This window comes from Erythrolamprus reginae, chromosome Z (assembly GCF_031021105.1).
Source record: "Erythrolamprus reginae isolate rEryReg1 chromosome Z, rEryReg1.hap1, whole genome shotgun sequence".
NCBI classification, from domain to species: domain Eukaryota; kingdom Metazoa; phylum Chordata; class Lepidosauria; order Squamata; family Dipsadidae; genus Erythrolamprus; species Erythrolamprus reginae.
Window position 1 is genome coordinate 57,209,075 of NC_091963.1, and position 17,578 is coordinate 57,226,652.

The following is a 17,578-nucleotide window of genomic DNA, read 5'->3' on the forward strand; positions in this document are numbered from 1 at the left end:
CAGCAAGAGGGGGAGAGATAGAGAAAGAGAGAGAAGGAAAGAAAGAGATGAGAGAGGGAGAAAGAGAGTGTGAGAGAGGAAGAAGCAAGATAGAGAAAGAGAGAGAGAAAGAAAGATGAGAAAGGAAGGAAGAGAGTGACGTCATCGGGTGGAAAAATCACGATATAGCGTTTCGCGAAGAACAAGATCGCGAAAATCGATGGATCACTGTACCTTCAAAAATTTAAGGCTGTCTTCTATTGGAGATGCAAGATTCTTAATAAATTTAGCTAACTTGTATTTAATGTTTAGAAATATTGACTACTCCTAACTGAACTTAGAGTTAAGAGACAGTTTGATTTAATCTTTTTGTCCAATCAGAAGACTGATGCTCAGAAAGCTCACAGGTTTTAAAGACTCAAGGAAAAGCTCTGAAAAATGATCTTATTCTTTTGCATAGATAAAATCAAACTAACAATTATTCAAATGTACCAACATACTTATCATTGAAATATAAACAAAAAGATCTTGGCTATCTGGTTTACTTCACAGAATTACATCTGTTTCACCTGTTTTATAAATTTAAGAAACCAAATGTGCTCTTGGTTTGAGCAGCACTAGGGCCTAGAGGTAAAGAGGCTCACCTTCCACTTGGAAAGTTGAGGATTCAATCCTAGGCAGCAGCAGATGTTTCTCTATCAGGATACAGAGAAAGTACCTGCTTTGAAATATAGGTCATAGGCCACTTAGTGCCAAGATCCACTCCGCACCAACACCACCCCGAAATAAGGAATTAAAAGAAAAATAAACTCTGGGCTAGTTTTCTGTAATCCCATCCATCCAACCATTCACTCAGTAATATATTTCTCTGTGAACTCTACAAATGTAACAAGTACTGTTGATGGGGTAAAATACTCATTATTTCCAAAGGTGCTGCAGAAATTGGCAACAAAAGCAAAAGTTCAAATGTTTGTGTACAGTTTTAATACAATTGAATTTCTGTTGTGAAACTATATTGGAGGATTTTATAATACATCATGAAATAAAAGTTGGAGATGAGTTTTAGTCTTAAGAATGCAGCTTTTAACTCAAAAGCATATCAGCCATGCCCCATACTTTTACAAACATGTATGTCCATAAAGTATGCCACTCTAATAACAGTTTTATATATTCTGTATATCCAATTCTTTCCACCCTTGTATGAAGAAAACAGTGGCCAACAAGCAGTGATAAACAAGCATCAATAGTGGCCAACAAGCATCAATTTTACTTCATCCTCAGATAAAGTAGGAAAAATGGCTAATTTTCTCCAGGACAACTATCCCATATTAAGTCGATGGAATTGGCATTACAGTATATACATCTACATATATATATATATACATATATATATACATACATATGTATGTATTTATGTATGTATGTATGTAGATTGCAAAACCTGAACTCAGAACAATCTACATACATATACCTGATTCGTAGATTTTCACGGGTATATGTATGTAGATTGTTCTGAGTTCGGGTTTTGCCCCGTGTAATATTTTGAGTGTCTATGCGACGTTTCGGTGAAATCACATTCACCATCATCAGGCTGAAGTTATAAGCTTCGTGCTGCTGTAAATATGGATAAATATTTACAGCAGCACGAAGCTTATAACTTCAGCCTGATGATGGTGAATGTGATTTCACCGAAACGTCGCATAGACACTCAAAATATTACACCGGGCAAAACCCGAACTCAGAACAATCTACATACATACATACATACATACATATATATATATACATATATATATACATACATATACATACATACATACATACATACATACATACATATATATATATATATATATATGTTTTCGTAAATTTTCACGGGTATATGTATGTAGATTGTTCTGAGTTCGGGTTTTGCCCTGTGTAATGTTTTGCGCATATATATATATATATATATATATATATATATATATATATATATATATTCAAATTCAGCAAAAAACGTGACATATTGTCACATGTTTTTTTGCTGAATTTGAAAATTAAGGGAGACTAGGAGAATTATCCTCTAGGCTACAGTATCCAATCCCTTCAGCTCTGCACCAGGGAAGGATTTGTATAATCAAAGCCTTGCAAAATTAAATACCAGGGTACATGAGTAAATTTTCTTGCTTGCCTCAACTTTGCCTCTGTACAAATAACAGAAATCCATGTTTTCCATTGTTTTGCCAACCATAAAGATTAGGCAGTTCTAAATTTGAGTGCAAATCTTCTTATGACAATCCACATTCCTTTTCTGTATCCCATATAAATATTTTCTCAGTAGGTTCTTAGATAGTTCTTCAGTGTGGCAGGCATACTTTGCCATTTTTATTAAAAATAGTTTTGCAGGTAACCTCATTGCAGCTGTGATATTTTAAGAGGGGTGGCAGTATTGAAGTCCAAGAAAAATGGTCCTTCTTGTTGTGGAAGGAAAGTGCTTGGAATAATATTGTAAGTACCAGGAGATATATTCTCAATTTCCAGATAACAAAAGCCACACCTTGGAAAGTAAAATAGAGAGAAAAGGGTACTGTTATATAAGATCTCATATAATAGTGATAAAATATGCAGAAATTAGATGAGCCATTACCTGTAATCACCACTGTTTTTCTTCTGAAAACCCAAAGATCCCGGGTCTCCTATTGAAGAGACTGTTACAATTTCAAGTCCCACACTGTACTGCCTATAAATGAACCAGAAGTTGGAAGCTTCTGAATTGAAAGCAAAATTAAAACTTTTAAAATGTGGTCTATATTCTCTGATTCTAACTGGATCTATATTTGATCTGCAGTTTGTGCTAAGTCATAAGAGAGTGTTTAACTTCTCCCAAAGATCCCATGCAATACTAGTCACTGTAATAATTGTTTATGGATTAATGTGATGTATGAAGGCAGCCTCAGAGTTTGAGGTTGAGCTCAGAATGATAAACAACATTTTTAAAAAGAAAACTATTATTTGGTTCTAATTGCTGGCAATATGGGCTGAAAATTTTTAAGTCTGAAACTGCAAGTCTTACCTGTAAGTAGTTAACTGTATTGTTCCAATTATTTAACACTATACAAACCTTGGTCCTCTTAATTCAAGCAGGAGCGGCCCAGTCTTGCCCACTTGAAACTGGTATATTGGGTTATTCTTGCAAGTATCTCTAAAATTTCCACATCCTCCTGCGCTGCGAGCTTTCCACTGTCCATTCACCTGAAAAAAATCATTCCAAAAGCTTAGCTAGCACACCTATTTTCTTCTTCTTTCTTAAAATAACTTTCAATTTAATTTAATCTCTCCTATTTAATCAGTCCTTATTATTCATTTCAAAGATAAAGTTGATTCCTCAGCAAATCTCATTAATTTAATTTGACCCAATGCTTAGTACAGGTGGTTCTCAATTTACAACAGTTTGATTAGGGACTATTCAAAATTACAGTGGCACTGAAAAATGTGACTCATGTCCATTTTTCAGATTTATGACCTTTGCAGCATCCCCAAGATCATTTGATCAAAATGCAGGTGTTTCACAGATGGTTCATATTTATGACTGCTACTGTATCCCATGTCATCTGATCACTTTTGTGACCTTCGAATAAAGCCAATGGGAAATCCAGATTCACTTAATAACTGCACTACTCTCTAGTGATTCACTTAATAACTGTGACAAAAAAGACAAAATACTCACTTAACAAATGTCTCAATTAGCAACAGAAATTTTGGACTCAATAGTGGTCTTAGATTGAAGACTACCTATACATAATTTTAGGGAGGTGAGATATTCCAGAAAGGGGAATTGGATTTGAATCAGTAACACAAACTACAATTTTCTGATTAAGTGTGCAAAACTTAAATCCAACAATTATGATAAATTGACTCAAAAAATAAAAATAGATTTGGACAATTGGGGGAAACTTCAACTATTTTTTATGGGAAGGATTGCTACAATTAAAATGAATGTACAGTGATACCTCGTCTTAGAAACGCCCCTTCATATGAACTTTTCGTGATACGAACCTGGGTTTTACGATTTTTTTGCTCTGTCTTAAGAACTATTTTTGTTTTACGAACCCGAGCCCAGGTGCGTGGGCTCTCTTACTGCGCGTGTGCTCTCATACTGCACGTGCGCTCTCTGACTGCCGCAGGGATTCACCTGCCTTTTGACTGTCACCGCCGAGATTTCCCATTTGATTACAGCCTCTGGCAGGATTCTGCAGGGGGGGGGAGAACCGCGCCTGAACCTGGAGCCCGCTTTGGAGCCGCTGCCTGCTCAGAGATGCCACCGCCATCACCACCGCTGCAGCCTCCGAAGTTTGCAATAGTTTTTGCACCTCCTTTGGCCCCATCATGCCCCTGACCTCACGCCGCAGCCCCCCGCCCGCCCGATCCGCCCCTCTCCGGCTTTCTGCACCTCCTGCCTTGGGGGATGTTTCCACCCGCAGCATTGGCTGCAGCTTCTCCGGCCACTAGCGAGGATCCTGGCGGGCAGCTTCAAGCGGCCCTCTTGCAGCCCCTTCACTGACAGCGCTCCCAGCAAAGGGGCTGCGAGAGAGGCAGGGCAAGCGTTCCCGAAGCGCTCAGTGAAAGCGCTCCCAGTGAAGACCTCACAGGCCCTTCGCTGGGAGCGCTTTCGTCCAGGGCTGTCAGCAAAGGGGCTACAGGAGAGGTGGGGCAGGCGTTCCCATCTCACAGCCACTTCGCTGGGAGTGCTTTCGCCGAGCGCTTCTGGAACGCCCGCCCCGCCGCTCTCGCAGCCCGTTTGCTGGGAGCACTTTCATCCAGGGCTGTCAGCGAAAGGGCTGCAGAAGAGGCAGACCAGGTGTTCCTAAAGCATTCTGAGAAAATGCTCTCGCAGCCGCTTCGCTGCGATCGCTTTCTCCAAGCTCTTCCAGAATGCCTGCCCCGCCTCTCCTGCAGCCCCTTCGCTGACAGCCCCCTTCACTGAAAGCGCTCCCAGCGAAGGGGCTGCGAGAGGGGTGGGGCAGGTGTTCCTGAAGCGCTTGGAGAAAACCCTCTCACAGCTCCTTTGCTGGAAGCGCTTTCGCCGAGCCAGCCCCTTCGTAGCCACCCCTCTGCTCCAGCCCTGCCCTCCCAAAGGGTGGGGCTGCCATGTCCTGGCGGATTCCATCCCTCTGGCCAGGACAAGAGGATAGTGGCAGCGGCGGTGATTTCCCTTTGAGCAGCAGCAGCAGCACCAGGAATGTCACATCCACCCCCCTGCCACCCGCCCCCGAACAAGGATCTGAATGCCGGCAGTGATGGGCAAAAGGGGTGAGTTTTGGCCTTGAACGCATTATTTGCTTTTCCATTGATTCCTATGGGAAACATTGCTTCATCTTATGAACTTTTCACCTTACGAACCTTGTCCCGGAACCAATTAAGTTTGTAAGATGAGGTATTACTGTTTTACCAAAAATTCTTTTTTAATTACAAAATATTCCTATAAATCTTAAGCAATATTAGTTTACAAATTTGAATAGATTAATGAGTAAATTCTTTGGCAGCACAAAAAACCTAGAATTCGGTTTAAATACCTACAAATGTTAAAAGAAGGTGGTCTTAGTTTACCTGATTGGAAAGAATATTATAATGCATCTATTCTAACTTGGATTAAAGATTGGATTCAACTAGACAACACCAGGTTACTAAATTTAGAATGCCATGATTTGTACTCTGGATGGCATTCTTCTTTATGGGAAGAGAAAGCTAAAACTCATAGATATTTTACAAATCATTTTATTAGAAAATATCTGTTAAAAGTCTAGCAAAAAATTAAAAAGACAGGAATATAGAGGTATTTCAAATTGATTCTCACCATCAGAAGCCTTTATCCACCCAAATTTCAGGAGACTGGGTAAAATCATTACATATAAACACATAATTAAGGAAGATGGGAATATTTACAGATCAAATCAAAATACGATAAGGACGAGAGAACCAGGAATCGAGAAGGAAAAAATACTAGATAAATTACTTCTAGGACAACAGGAAAAATCAATTCAGAAATTATATCTCTACCTACTAACTCAAGATAAATGGCAACAATCATGGGAGAGAAATCTAATATTGACATTAGCTACAGCGTACAAAGAAAATTGGTTCAAAATGTATTATAGATGGCACATAACACCCATTCAGCTAGCTAGAATTGATAAAAACTTACACCCAAATGCTGGAAATGCAAAGGAGAAATTGGCTCTTATTTTCACCTTTGGGGGAAATGTGAAAAAGCAAAATCCTATTGGGAAAAGATTATAAGCTGGCTGGAAGGAATTTTAAGTACCAAAATAAATAAAACTCTGGAAGGTTGGGAATACTTCAACAAAAATTAGAAAGGCACCAGACATATTTGTACATCCATATAACAACAGCAGCTAGATTAATATAAAAGGGTACCTCATCAGGAAGAGATCATAGAAAAAATTACAACCTGTGCTAAGATGGATAAATTAATGCTGGAAATTCAAAATAAAGACGAATCCGATTTTTACAAACGTTGGGATATGTTCTACTGTTAGTTAGAAAAAAGGATTAAGTAATTAATGTACATTGGATTAATATTTTATTAACAAAGTTATTGCCTGGTAATCGTATAGATTGTAAAAAAAATATTAGAGATAGAAGATTATTTATTTGATTTAGGATTTTACTGTTAACAAAACTGGTGTATATGACCTATCGAATATGAACTGTATTAGAATGTCAACATAGTTAGAATCAATATTAGGATTAGCCACACTTTCGTCCAACTTTCTTTTCTTTTTAAAATGATTTTGTGTTGTTTTGTGTATTGTGTTGATATGTGTATTTCAATAAAGTTAATTTTTTTTCAAAAAGATCAAATGATGTGCTGGTGAGTGAGGATGGCCGAGCGGATTTCACGTTTTTTTTTCTGATTTTCATTTTTAACAAAGCTAAAACTGCCAGAAATGGAAGCATAATCAGCTATTTAGCGATGGGGTGAATAGCGAGGCTTTAGAACACAGCAAATTGCCCAAGACTGGATTATTAAGATATTTAATGTTGTTTTCTTTTTTTGAATTTGGACTTTTAAATTAGAGATTATAATTTTTCTTTGTGGTGGCTGCTTCTTTTTTTTGTATACATTGAATGAAGAGGAATATTTTACTTTGGAAGATATGAAAGTCTGCCATCTCATGGTTGGAGGAATTATTGCAAGCAGTTATTGTAAAAAAATGTTATTAGAGATAAATAATGCTAAAATGGAATGGTTGAATAAGGAAGAGAAAATTGAAAATGGTTATGATTATTATGGATGATTAATATTTTTAATATTCTTACTGATTATTTGAATAATAAGATTATAATGTGATTTATAATGGTAAAAAAAAACAGGAGAAAAGGGATATAATAAAGCTATGATTATTAAAGGAGGATTAATATGGGGAAAATAAATAATATTGTGTTTATATTGGGCATTATAGTGAAAGATAGGTAGAGCAAGGAAGAGTTCTATTTTGGGAATGACAGTTAAATTACAGTGATCCCCCGATCATTGCGAGGGTTCCGTTCCAGGACCCCTCGCAATGACCGGTTTTTCGCGAAGTAGCGCTGCGGAAGTAAAAACACCATCTACGCATGCGCAGATGGTGTTTTTACTATAGCCGCAGCAGCGAGCCGAAGATTGGGGTTTCCCCGCCGCCCGCCGTTTGCTCGCGCCGCTTCCCAGCTGGGAAGCGGCGCTGGGGGTCTTACCGGCCGCCCACTCCTCACTGCTGCCGCGCCCGCCGCTTGTCCGCCGCCTGCCTGCCCGCCCGCCCTTCGCCCGCCCACGCCGTTCGCTCGCGCCGCTTCCCAGCTGGGAAGCAGCGCGAGCGAATGGCGTGGGCGGGCGAAGGGCAGGCAGGCGGCGGCGGCCAGTAAGACCCCCAGCGCCGCTTCCCAGCTGGGAAGCAGCCTGAGCGAACGGCGTGGGCAGGCGAAGCGCGGGCGGGCGCGCGAGCAGGCAGGCGGCGGACAAGCCGTTTGCTCGGGCCGCTTCCCAGCTGAGTACTCAGCTGGGAAGCGGCCCGAGCGAACGGCGTGGGCGGGGCGAAGGGCGGGCGAGCCGCGGGCGCGGGCAGGCAGGCGGCGGACAAGCTGTTCGCTCGGGCCGCTTCCCAGCTGAGTACTCAGCTGGGAAGCGGCCCGAGCAAACGGCGTGGGCGGGCGAAGGGACCCAGGGAAGCCACCCAGCAGCTGATCTGCCCGGCGCCATCTACGCATGCGTGGCCATAAAAAAAAGGGCACGCATGCGTAGATGGTGTTTTGACTTTCGGGTTGAAAAATCGCGATTTAGCCCATTCGCAATGATCGGGAGCGCGATACCCGGGGGATCACTGTAATTAGATTAGGAAAGATTATCACACTGAGTTCAATAGTGGAAGATATATAGAATAGGGAAGATACATAGATTAGGGAAGATAATCACACTGCAAATGGCAGTGAAATCAAATAGATTAGGAAAGACTATTACACTGGGTTTGGCAGTGGAATTTATAGATTAGGGAAGATTATTACACTGAGAACGACAGTGAAAAGTATATAGAGTAGGGAGAATTACTATTGTATTGGGATTGATAGTGGAAGATACTTTTGGTGAAAAATAGAAAAATATGTTACACAATAATTATGATTTGTTTAATTAGAAATGATATATTTGTAAAATGAAAGGAATGATCTAATGTCTAAGCACAGAAAGAAGAAAATATTATTTAAATTCTTAATAATTACCTTTCCTCCTCTGTGTACAGTGATCCCTCTATTATCGCGAGGGTTCCGTTCCAAGACCCCTCGCGATAATCGATTTTTCGGGATGTAGTGGTGCGGAAGTAAAAACACCATCTGCGCATGCGCGCCCCTTTTTCCATGGCCGCGCATGCGCAGATGGTGTTTTTACTTCCGCACCTGGGAAGACCCAGCAGCTGAGGAGCCGCCTGCCTGCCCGCTTGTCCGCCACTTGTCTGCTTGTCCGGCTGCCACTTTTCCGCCGCTTTTCCGCTTGTCCGCCCGCCGCTTTTCCGCTTGTCCGCCCGCCGCTTTTCCGCCGCTTGTCCACCGCTTTTCCGCTTGTCCGGCCGCCGCTTTTCCGACGCTTTTCCGCTTGTCCGGCCGCCGCTTTTCCACCGCTTTTCCGCCCGCCGCTTGTCCACCGCTTGTCCACTTGTCCAGCTGCTGCTTTTCCGCCGCTTGTCCGCCGCTTGTCCGCCCGCCGCTTTTCCGCCGCTTGTCCGCCCGCCGCAGCTGATCTGCTCGGCAGCGCAGTAGCAGCGAGGAGCCGAAGATGAGGTTTCCCCGTTGCCCACGCAAAGGGGAAACCCCATCTTCGGCTCCTTGCTGCTACTGCGCTGCCGAGCAGATCAGCTGGTGGGCGGCTGAAGGAACCTTCCCTGGGTGCCGCCCGCCGCTTGAGAGCAAGAGGGGGAGAGATAGAGAAAGAGAGAGAAGGAAAGAAAGAGATGAGAGAGGGACGAAGAGAGTGTGAGAGAGGAAGAAGCAAGATAGAGAGAGAAAGAAAGATGAGAAAGGAAGGGAGTGACGTCATCGGGTGGAAAAATCACGATATAGCGTTTCGCAAAGATCGAGATCGCGAAACTCGAGGGATCACTGTATTGCTATTGTAATAATTAGATCAAAAACATGATATGAATCAATATTTTTTCTTGTTGTATGAAGAGAAGTAAATTTGGAACTTTCTTTGAAAAGGGCAGCTATGATAAAATGAGGGTTTAAAAAGCAGGAATGAGATAAAGAATATAAGAAATGGACTGAATCACAACAGCCTAGTTTTTAGTAGAAAGAAGCAAATAGCCAAGAGAAATTTTGTTAGCTAATAGCATTTTTAGCTTGTATGAAAGCGGAAAATAACCCGGATGATAAAATTAGAAAAGGAGGTAGCACAAGATGAATGATGTATATCAAAATAAAACAGATAAACAATTAGGAAAATTTGGATTAAGAATTTGACAATTGGTATTATATTGTATTTTAATTTTAATTAATTAATTAAATTAATTTATTTTAATCTCTGTAAGGTGTGGAAAAACAATAAAAAATTTATAACCAAAGTGATAGCCATGACATACCAGTTCTGAATGGCCCAGAGGACCCCACGTATTTCAATTCTGGGCCAAGGGCATTTTTTAAAATAAAATAATCTTTATTAGTTTAATACATTAAAGAAAAAAAACAAACAACAAAAACAAACAAGAAATTAAGAAAACATTACACACACACATAAATAAAACGAGTTGTCAACTGTATTGTTGACTGCTAAAACTGCGACCTTTCAAAATTTGTTGTATATATTTGTATATCTTAATTATTTTTATATTTCACAATTTATCAGATAATTATCTGATAAAATATAAAAATAATTAAGATGTATCATCAATCAAGAAAAAAATCTTTTTTGCTATATCTCTTATCTGAAATATAATATTTCTCCTATTTGGGGTGTGTTCTTTGTTATTTTAGATTTGTTTATTTCTTTTCCTTTACTTTTCACTGTATTTGAATCATTTTACCCATTTGAACCATTGATCCCAAGTGCTGTAGAAGACCGTTTTATCTCTGTTTTGGATTTCATAAGTCATTTAGTCAGTTCCACACTTCAGATCGTGCAGAATGCGGCTGCGAGAGCCATTGTGGGGCTTCCTAGATTCGCCCACGTTTCTGCAATGCTCCGCGGCCTGCACTGGCTGCCGATCAGTTTCCGGTCACAATTCAAAGTTTTGGTAATGACCTTTAAAGCCGTACATGGCATTGGGCCAGAATACATCAGGAACCGCCTTCTACCGCACGAATTCCAGCGGCCGATAAGGTCCCACAGAGTTGGCCTTCTCTGGGTCCAGTCAACCAATGTAATTTGGCGGGCCCCAGGGGAAGAGCCTTCTCTGTGGCAGCCCCGGCCCTCTGGAATCAACTCCCCCCAGAGATTAGAACGGGCCCCACCCTCCTTGTCTTTCGCAAATTACTCAAGACCCATCTTTGTCGCCAGGCATGGGGGAGTTAGGATATTCCTTTCCCTAGGCCATTACAAGTTATGTATGGTATGTTTGTGAGTATGTTTGGTTTTTATAATAAGGGGTTTTAGTTGTTTTATTAAATTGGATTGTTACATGTTGTTTTTTATTATTGTTGTTAGCCGCCCCGAGTCTGCGGAGAGGGGCAGCATACAAATCCAATAAATAATAATAATAATTCATGTACCTTGTTTATAAAATGTAGAGTAGATGGGATTGTGTCTTTTTTCCAATATTGGGCATATAATATTCTGGCAGCAGTCAATATATGGAGAACAAGATATCTATCCTCTTTTTAAAGGTTTTCCTTGCAAATTCCTAATAAAAATAATTCCGGTTTTAAATGAATGTTTTGTTTTATGATTTGTTCCAATATTTTTGTTCCAATATTTTTTTGCTAAAGGGCATGTCCACCAAGCATGAAAGTAAGACCCAATTTTTCTTTTACATTTCCAACAGTTTGGTGAAGAGTTTGAAAACATCTTGGCAATATGGGATGGGAGAAGGTGCCAATGATAAAACAACTTATAAAGGTTTTCTTTATAAGGAATTGCCAGGGTTAATTTATAATTTTGATTCCAAATCTTTTCCCAATCGTTTAAGTGTATCGAGTACTCAAAATTTTGTGCTCAAGCTATCATAGTTGGCTTAACCTGCTCTCCTACCATTAAATGTACAAGTAGTATGTTGTATATTTTCGCTATTGTTTTGATATCTGATCCTAAAACTACTGTATCTAATTTGTTATGTTTCTGGAAACCGTAATTTCTTGTCTTCATTAAATTTTGATTTGATTTGCAAGTAGTTTATCCAATCCAAATTTATTCCCTTATTTGCTAAAGTTGGTTTAGATAAAATTTTGTTGTTTCCATCAAGAATTTGTTGATAAATATTTTTTTTGTCTTTTGTCCAGATTGTTGGATGTAGCCTCAGGTGGAGATATCCATTTGGGGGTTGCGTGGTAAAATTCCTTTTTAATATGAATCCAATTATCTATTAAACTTTTTCTTATATAGTGTGTTTTAAAATAGGAGTGTTTCTTGTATTTATCACTGCTAAGAAATGTGTGCCAACTGGTTTGAAGATCAAAACCTTCCAGTGTTAATTATCTTGTATTTTGAAGGAGTATCCACTCCTGTGTCCATTTTAGGGTCGTGGCCTGGTAGTATTGTTAAAAATTTGGTAAATTAAATCCCCCTCTACTTCTTGTAACAATTTAAATTTTATCCTTGCTTTTTTCTTTGATCATATAAATTTGGACATTTTCTTATTTAGGTTTAAAAAGAAAGTTTTTGAGAGTTTTATTGTTGCTACCCGGAATAAAAAAACAGTTTTGGGAGAACATGATTACTGCAATTTTTCCCATTAAAGATAATGGGAGTTTAAACCATCTATCAAAGTCTTTTTAAATGTTATCAACTAAAGTATCTTAATTTTCTTTTTTAATGTACTATAATTTGAAGTAATTATTAAACCTAGATACCTTATTTTCTTGACTACTTTAATATTTAACATATCTTCTAGTTTTTTCTTTTGTGCGCAAGACATGTTTTTTGTGATTATTTTTGTTTTCCCTTTGTTCATTTTTAACCCAGTTATTTCTCCAAAAGCTTCGATTTCATTTATCACATTTTTACCTCCTTCCATTGGCTCCTCTACTACCAAAGCCATGTCACATCATCTGCGAGTGCTTGCACTTTGAATTCTTCCTTATTTCTAAACCTTTAATTTCCTTTTTATCACGTATTTTCTTTAGCAATGTTTCTAAAGCTAAAATGAATGTCAGAGGGGCCAGTAGACACCTTTGCTAGACACCTTTCTTAATGTTTATTCTGGGAGTAATTTCACTGTGTAAAATGATATTTGCAGTTTGGTCTGAGTAAATTGATTTATTAAACTTATAAAGTTGTGTCCAAACTTCATATGCTCAAGTTGGTTTATGAAAAAGTTCCAATAAACGCTGTCAAAAGCTTTTTAAATAGCTATGAACCAATCAACGAAGCAGTGGAAGTGATGTGCTGGTGCCTGGAGGCTGTTGGGGCCTGGATGGGTGTCAACAGACTCAAGCTCAACCCGGATAAGACGAAGTGGCTGTGGGTTTTGCCTCCCAAGGACAATTCCATCTGTCCGTCCATCACCCTGGGGGGGGGGATTATTGACCCCCTCAGAGAGGGTCCGCAACCTGGGCGTCGTCCTCGATCCACAGCTCACATTAGAGAACCATCTTTCAGCTGTGGCGAGGGGGACGTTTGCCCAGGTTCGCCTAGTACCAGTTGCAGCCCTATTTGGACCAGGACTCATTGCTCACAATCACTCATGCCCTCATCACCTCGAGGTTCGACTACTGTAACGCTCTCTACATGAGGCTACCTTTGAAAAGTGTTCGGAAACTTTAGATCGTGCAGAATGCAGCTGCAAGAGCAGTCATGGGCTTCCCCAGGTATGCCCATGTTACACCAACACTCCACAGTCTGCATTGGTTGCCGATCAATTTCCGGTCACAATTCAAAGTGTTGATTATGACCTATAAAGCCCTTCATGGCATCGGACCAGAATATCTCCGAGACCGCCTTCTGCTGCACGAATCGCAGCGACCGATTAGGTCCCACAGAGTGGGCCTTCTCCGGGTCCCGTCAACTAAACAATGTCGGTTGGCGGGCCCCAGGGGAAGAGCCTTCTCTGTGGCGGCCCCGACTCTGTGGAACCAGTTCCCCCCAGATTAGAACTGCCCCTACCCTCCTTGCCTTTCGCAAACTCCTTAAAACCCACCTTTGTCGTCAGGCATGGGGGAACTGAGATATCTCCCCCGGGCCTATATAATTTATGTATGGTATGTTTGTAGGTATGTCTGCTTAAAAATGGTTTTTTTTAACTATTTTAAATTTTAAATTGTAAATTATTAGATTTGTCAGGAACTGGTTTTTATTGTGTTGTGAGCCGCCCCGAGTCTACGGAGAGGGGCGGCATACAAATCTAATAAATAAAATAAATAATAAAATAAATGAATATTAGCGCTGTCTATCAATTTTTTAATCATAATATTCCAGTATATCTAAAACAATTCTTGTATTATTTGAAATATTTTGTCGTATAAGAAATCCACTTTGGTCTGGGTGTATGATTTTATTTAATATTTTTTTAAAAAAATTCAGACATAATTGATGCCAATAACTTGTAATATGAATTTAGTATGGATATAGGTCTGTAATTTTGTATATGATGAGTATCTCCATTATCTTTTGGTATTAGGGTTATGTAAGATTCATTCCATGAGTTTGGTAAAATGCCAGTTTATAAAATTTCATTATAAAGCTCTAACATTTTAGGTTCAATTTTTTAAAAATAAATTTTAATAGGGATGCCATCTGGGCCAGGGGACTTTTTGTTTTCCTGTTTAGTTAAAGCTTTTCTAAATTCCATCACATTTATTTTTTCATTGAGCATTGATCTGTCTACTTGATAAGCATAGGTTTGCTATGTAGCCTGTTATTGATTCTGGGTTTGGGTTTCCTGTATTATAAGGGTCTTCATAGAAAATTTGGGCAATTTGTTTCTTATTAGTTATTTGTTTTTAACTCACCATTTTTATCATATAGGGTATGTATTGTTCTGTCAGCTTTTTGTTTTGCTAATTTGTGGGACAACCACCTTCCTGGTTTGTTCCCAAACTCAAAATAGCTTTGTTTTGCTTTTTTAATTTTGTGTGCAAGTTGTTCCTGGGTTATCAAATTTATTTTATGCTGAACTAAATTCAATTGCCCAAGTGTTTTATTATTTTGGGTTTTTTTTTTTGAAGTTCTTTCTCTAATTTTGCTACTTTCGACTATAAAAATTGTAATTTAGATTTTTTTTTGTTTTTTCAAATTTACTGAGTATGCAATTGTTATCCCTCTAAGATACACCTTCATTGTATCTCACAGATTCTGAAGGGATGTATTCCCATCATCTTTTATTTGGTAAAATATATCAATTTTGTTTGTCATTTTATCTATATAATTTTTATTATTTATAACTGTAGGATTTAAGGTCCATTTTCAGTTTGTTTTTTTAATTCAAACTTCGCCAATTTAGAAGAATGGGATTGTGGTCGGCCCACGCATTGGGCAGTATGTTTATTTTTATAATATAATTTATTAGTCCCATACTTGCCCACGCCATGTCTATTCTGGACCATGACCTAAAAGGGCAGGAGTAGAAAGTAGTTTATTGTTTGGATGGAAATATCTCCAAATGTCTTTTATTTCAAATTCCAATTTTACTAAGCCAAAATTGCCAGTAATTCTTTTCATAATTTATTATTATTTTTGAGCTATTATAATCTTTGTTTCTATCACTAATTGCATTAAAGTCTCCAATTATTAATATATTGTCCCTATCAAGTTCCTGTATTTTTTCATGCAAACTCTGAAAGAAGGAAGACTGATTAGTTGAAGGAGCACCATCACAATCACAATCCTTCCATTCTCATCGCTATATATTAATTTTGGATCCAACATTGGCTTGATGTACACAGCTACAGTTTTCTTAACTGAAGACAGAGATAAAAAGACTTCTCCCAATTTGGGAAAGGATAATAAATTAGACTTTTCTTTTTTGATGTGGATTTCTTGAATGCAGATGTCTACACTTTGCTCCATTAACCTATGAATTCCTCCCCCCCCCCTTTTTTTGTGGAGAATTTAACCCATTTATATTTACGGATAAGAGCTTTATTTCATCAATTTGAACTTTATGCCAATCCACACTCCAACCACCGTGCCCAGCCCTTCCTCGGGACCTTTGGTCAGTACCGCCGCCACCGAGGTTGGGCTCCATGATGGAAAACTCCCCGCTGATGGAAGAGGATAGCGACCAGGATAATGATCTGTCAGATGGTGAGGGCAACTTTCCTGAGCAGCCTTATTCAGAATGCTGTTACACAAGGCTAAGCAAGTGCTCGAACTGCAGGGTTCCACTACACCCTTGGAAGCAACAAACACCGCTAGAACGTCAACTGCCCTGACTAAAGAGCCTCCCAAAGAATCGGACCATATACCATCGTCCGAGATATTTTTGGAGAACATTAAAAACCCGTGGCAGCACCCAGCGGCAGCACAGGGCCCATCCATGATGGAGCGAAGGTTGTACACCTTTGATGAGGTAATCGAGACAGCCTTACAATTCCCGCCTATCGATAAGCCGGTAGCCACATTAGTGTCCACAGCCCTGGTACCATCAGAATCAGAAGACAGCCTGAAACCAGAGGACAGGAGAGCAGAAACGTTACTACGTAAGGCCCATCAAATGTCGGCATGGGCACTAAGAGCCGCATCAGCAGTGTCATTTTTTAATAGAGCATCCATATTGTGGATCCAGGAAGTGCAATCCAGACTGGCCCCTGAGGACAGCAGGCTGAGACAAGACCTGAGCAAGTTACTGGCGGCAGCCAAGTTTTCTGCTGACGCTACCTTGAATGCAGCAAAGTTTTCCTCTAGGGGAATGGTGTCTACATTGTCATTGCGCTGTTTTTTGTGGCTTAGAAATTGGCAGGCAGATGCCAAATCGAAATTGGCGTCTGGCCTCTTCTCCCTTTCAAGGGGAGAGACTTTTCAGAGAAGTACTGGACCCTGTGCTTGTGGAAGATAAAGACAAAAGGAAGGTCCTTCCAAGGATCTATAGGCGCCAGGATCGTCATGGCACTCCCTATTTTTGTAGACAGCCCTTTCGGTGGGAGTCTTCCTCTGGCGCGACCCAGCCGGCAAGGTCGTACGGACAGGGTCAGTTCAATCAGATGCCCTATACAGGCAATAGGGCATATTTTCAAGACAGAAGTAGGGGTTTCCAACAACCCAAGCGATCCTACAGAGGATCCAACCAGAGGAACTTTAGGCATTCCAAGTGACACTGCAGACACAAACCCCTTAGGAGGCAGACTTCAATTCTTCAGTGCCTCCTGGGGAGTTATGTCCTCAGACACATGGGTCTTCTCCACGGTGTCTCAAGGCCTGCATTTGGAATTTCTCCCAACAGCCACTGAACAGGTTTTTTTCCTGCCCTCTGATCCGTGACCATTCCAAGAGAGACCTCCTGAACCAGGAAATCTCACACCTCCTGAAAATACAAGCTATAGAGAGGGTACCGCACCGGATAGAGGGAACCGGATTCTACTCCACGGTATTCATTGTTCCAAAATCATCGGGGGGGTGCAGGCTAATACTGAACTTAAAGCAGCTGAACCTTTTTATATGCTACAGAAGGTTCAAAATGCACTCCCTCCGATCCATACTGGAGTCAGTCTGCACCCAGGATCTTCTCACATCGGTGGATTTGAAGGAGGCCTACCTGATCCACAGGGAGCATCGACAGTACCTCCGCTTTTGTGTGGAGGAAAGACACTACCAGTACTGTCCAATGCCGTTTGGCCTCGCCTCGGCCCCACGCACCTTTACAAAGCTCCTGGTCACCCTGACAGCCAACCTATGGTCTCGGTGTGTCTGGGTATTGGCCTATCTAGACGACATTATAGTTCTAGCGAGAACTCCAGCAAGGGCTCGGCAAGATCTGCAGGCAACCAT

General features: G+C 40.3%; 1 protein-coding gene across 4 annotated transcripts in view; it reads right to left on the reverse strand.

Moving 5' to 3' along the window:
- Nucleotides 1–2,131: 2,131 nt before the first annotated feature.
- The window catches only part of CAPN7 (calpain 7), a 154,261-nt gene continuing 138,814 nt past the window's right edge, over nucleotides 2,132–17,578 (reverse strand). For 3 of the 4 annotated variants that reach the window (XM_070726935.1, XM_070726933.1, XM_070726934.1), the window contains 3 exons: nucleotides 3,083–3,213; nucleotides 2,609–2,701; nucleotides 2,132–2,518 (listed from right to left, as the gene is read on the reverse strand). In XM_070726935.1, coding sequence (XP_070583036.1) covers nucleotides 2,374–2,518; nucleotides 2,609–2,701; nucleotides 3,083–3,213 — 369 coding nt within the window. In that variant the 3' untranslated portion in view covers nucleotides 2,132–2,373. Of the gene's footprint in view, nucleotides 2,519–2,608; nucleotides 2,702–3,082; nucleotides 3,214–17,578 lie in introns of those variants that run through there. The other variant, XR_011556772.1, reaches the window with a different exon arrangement.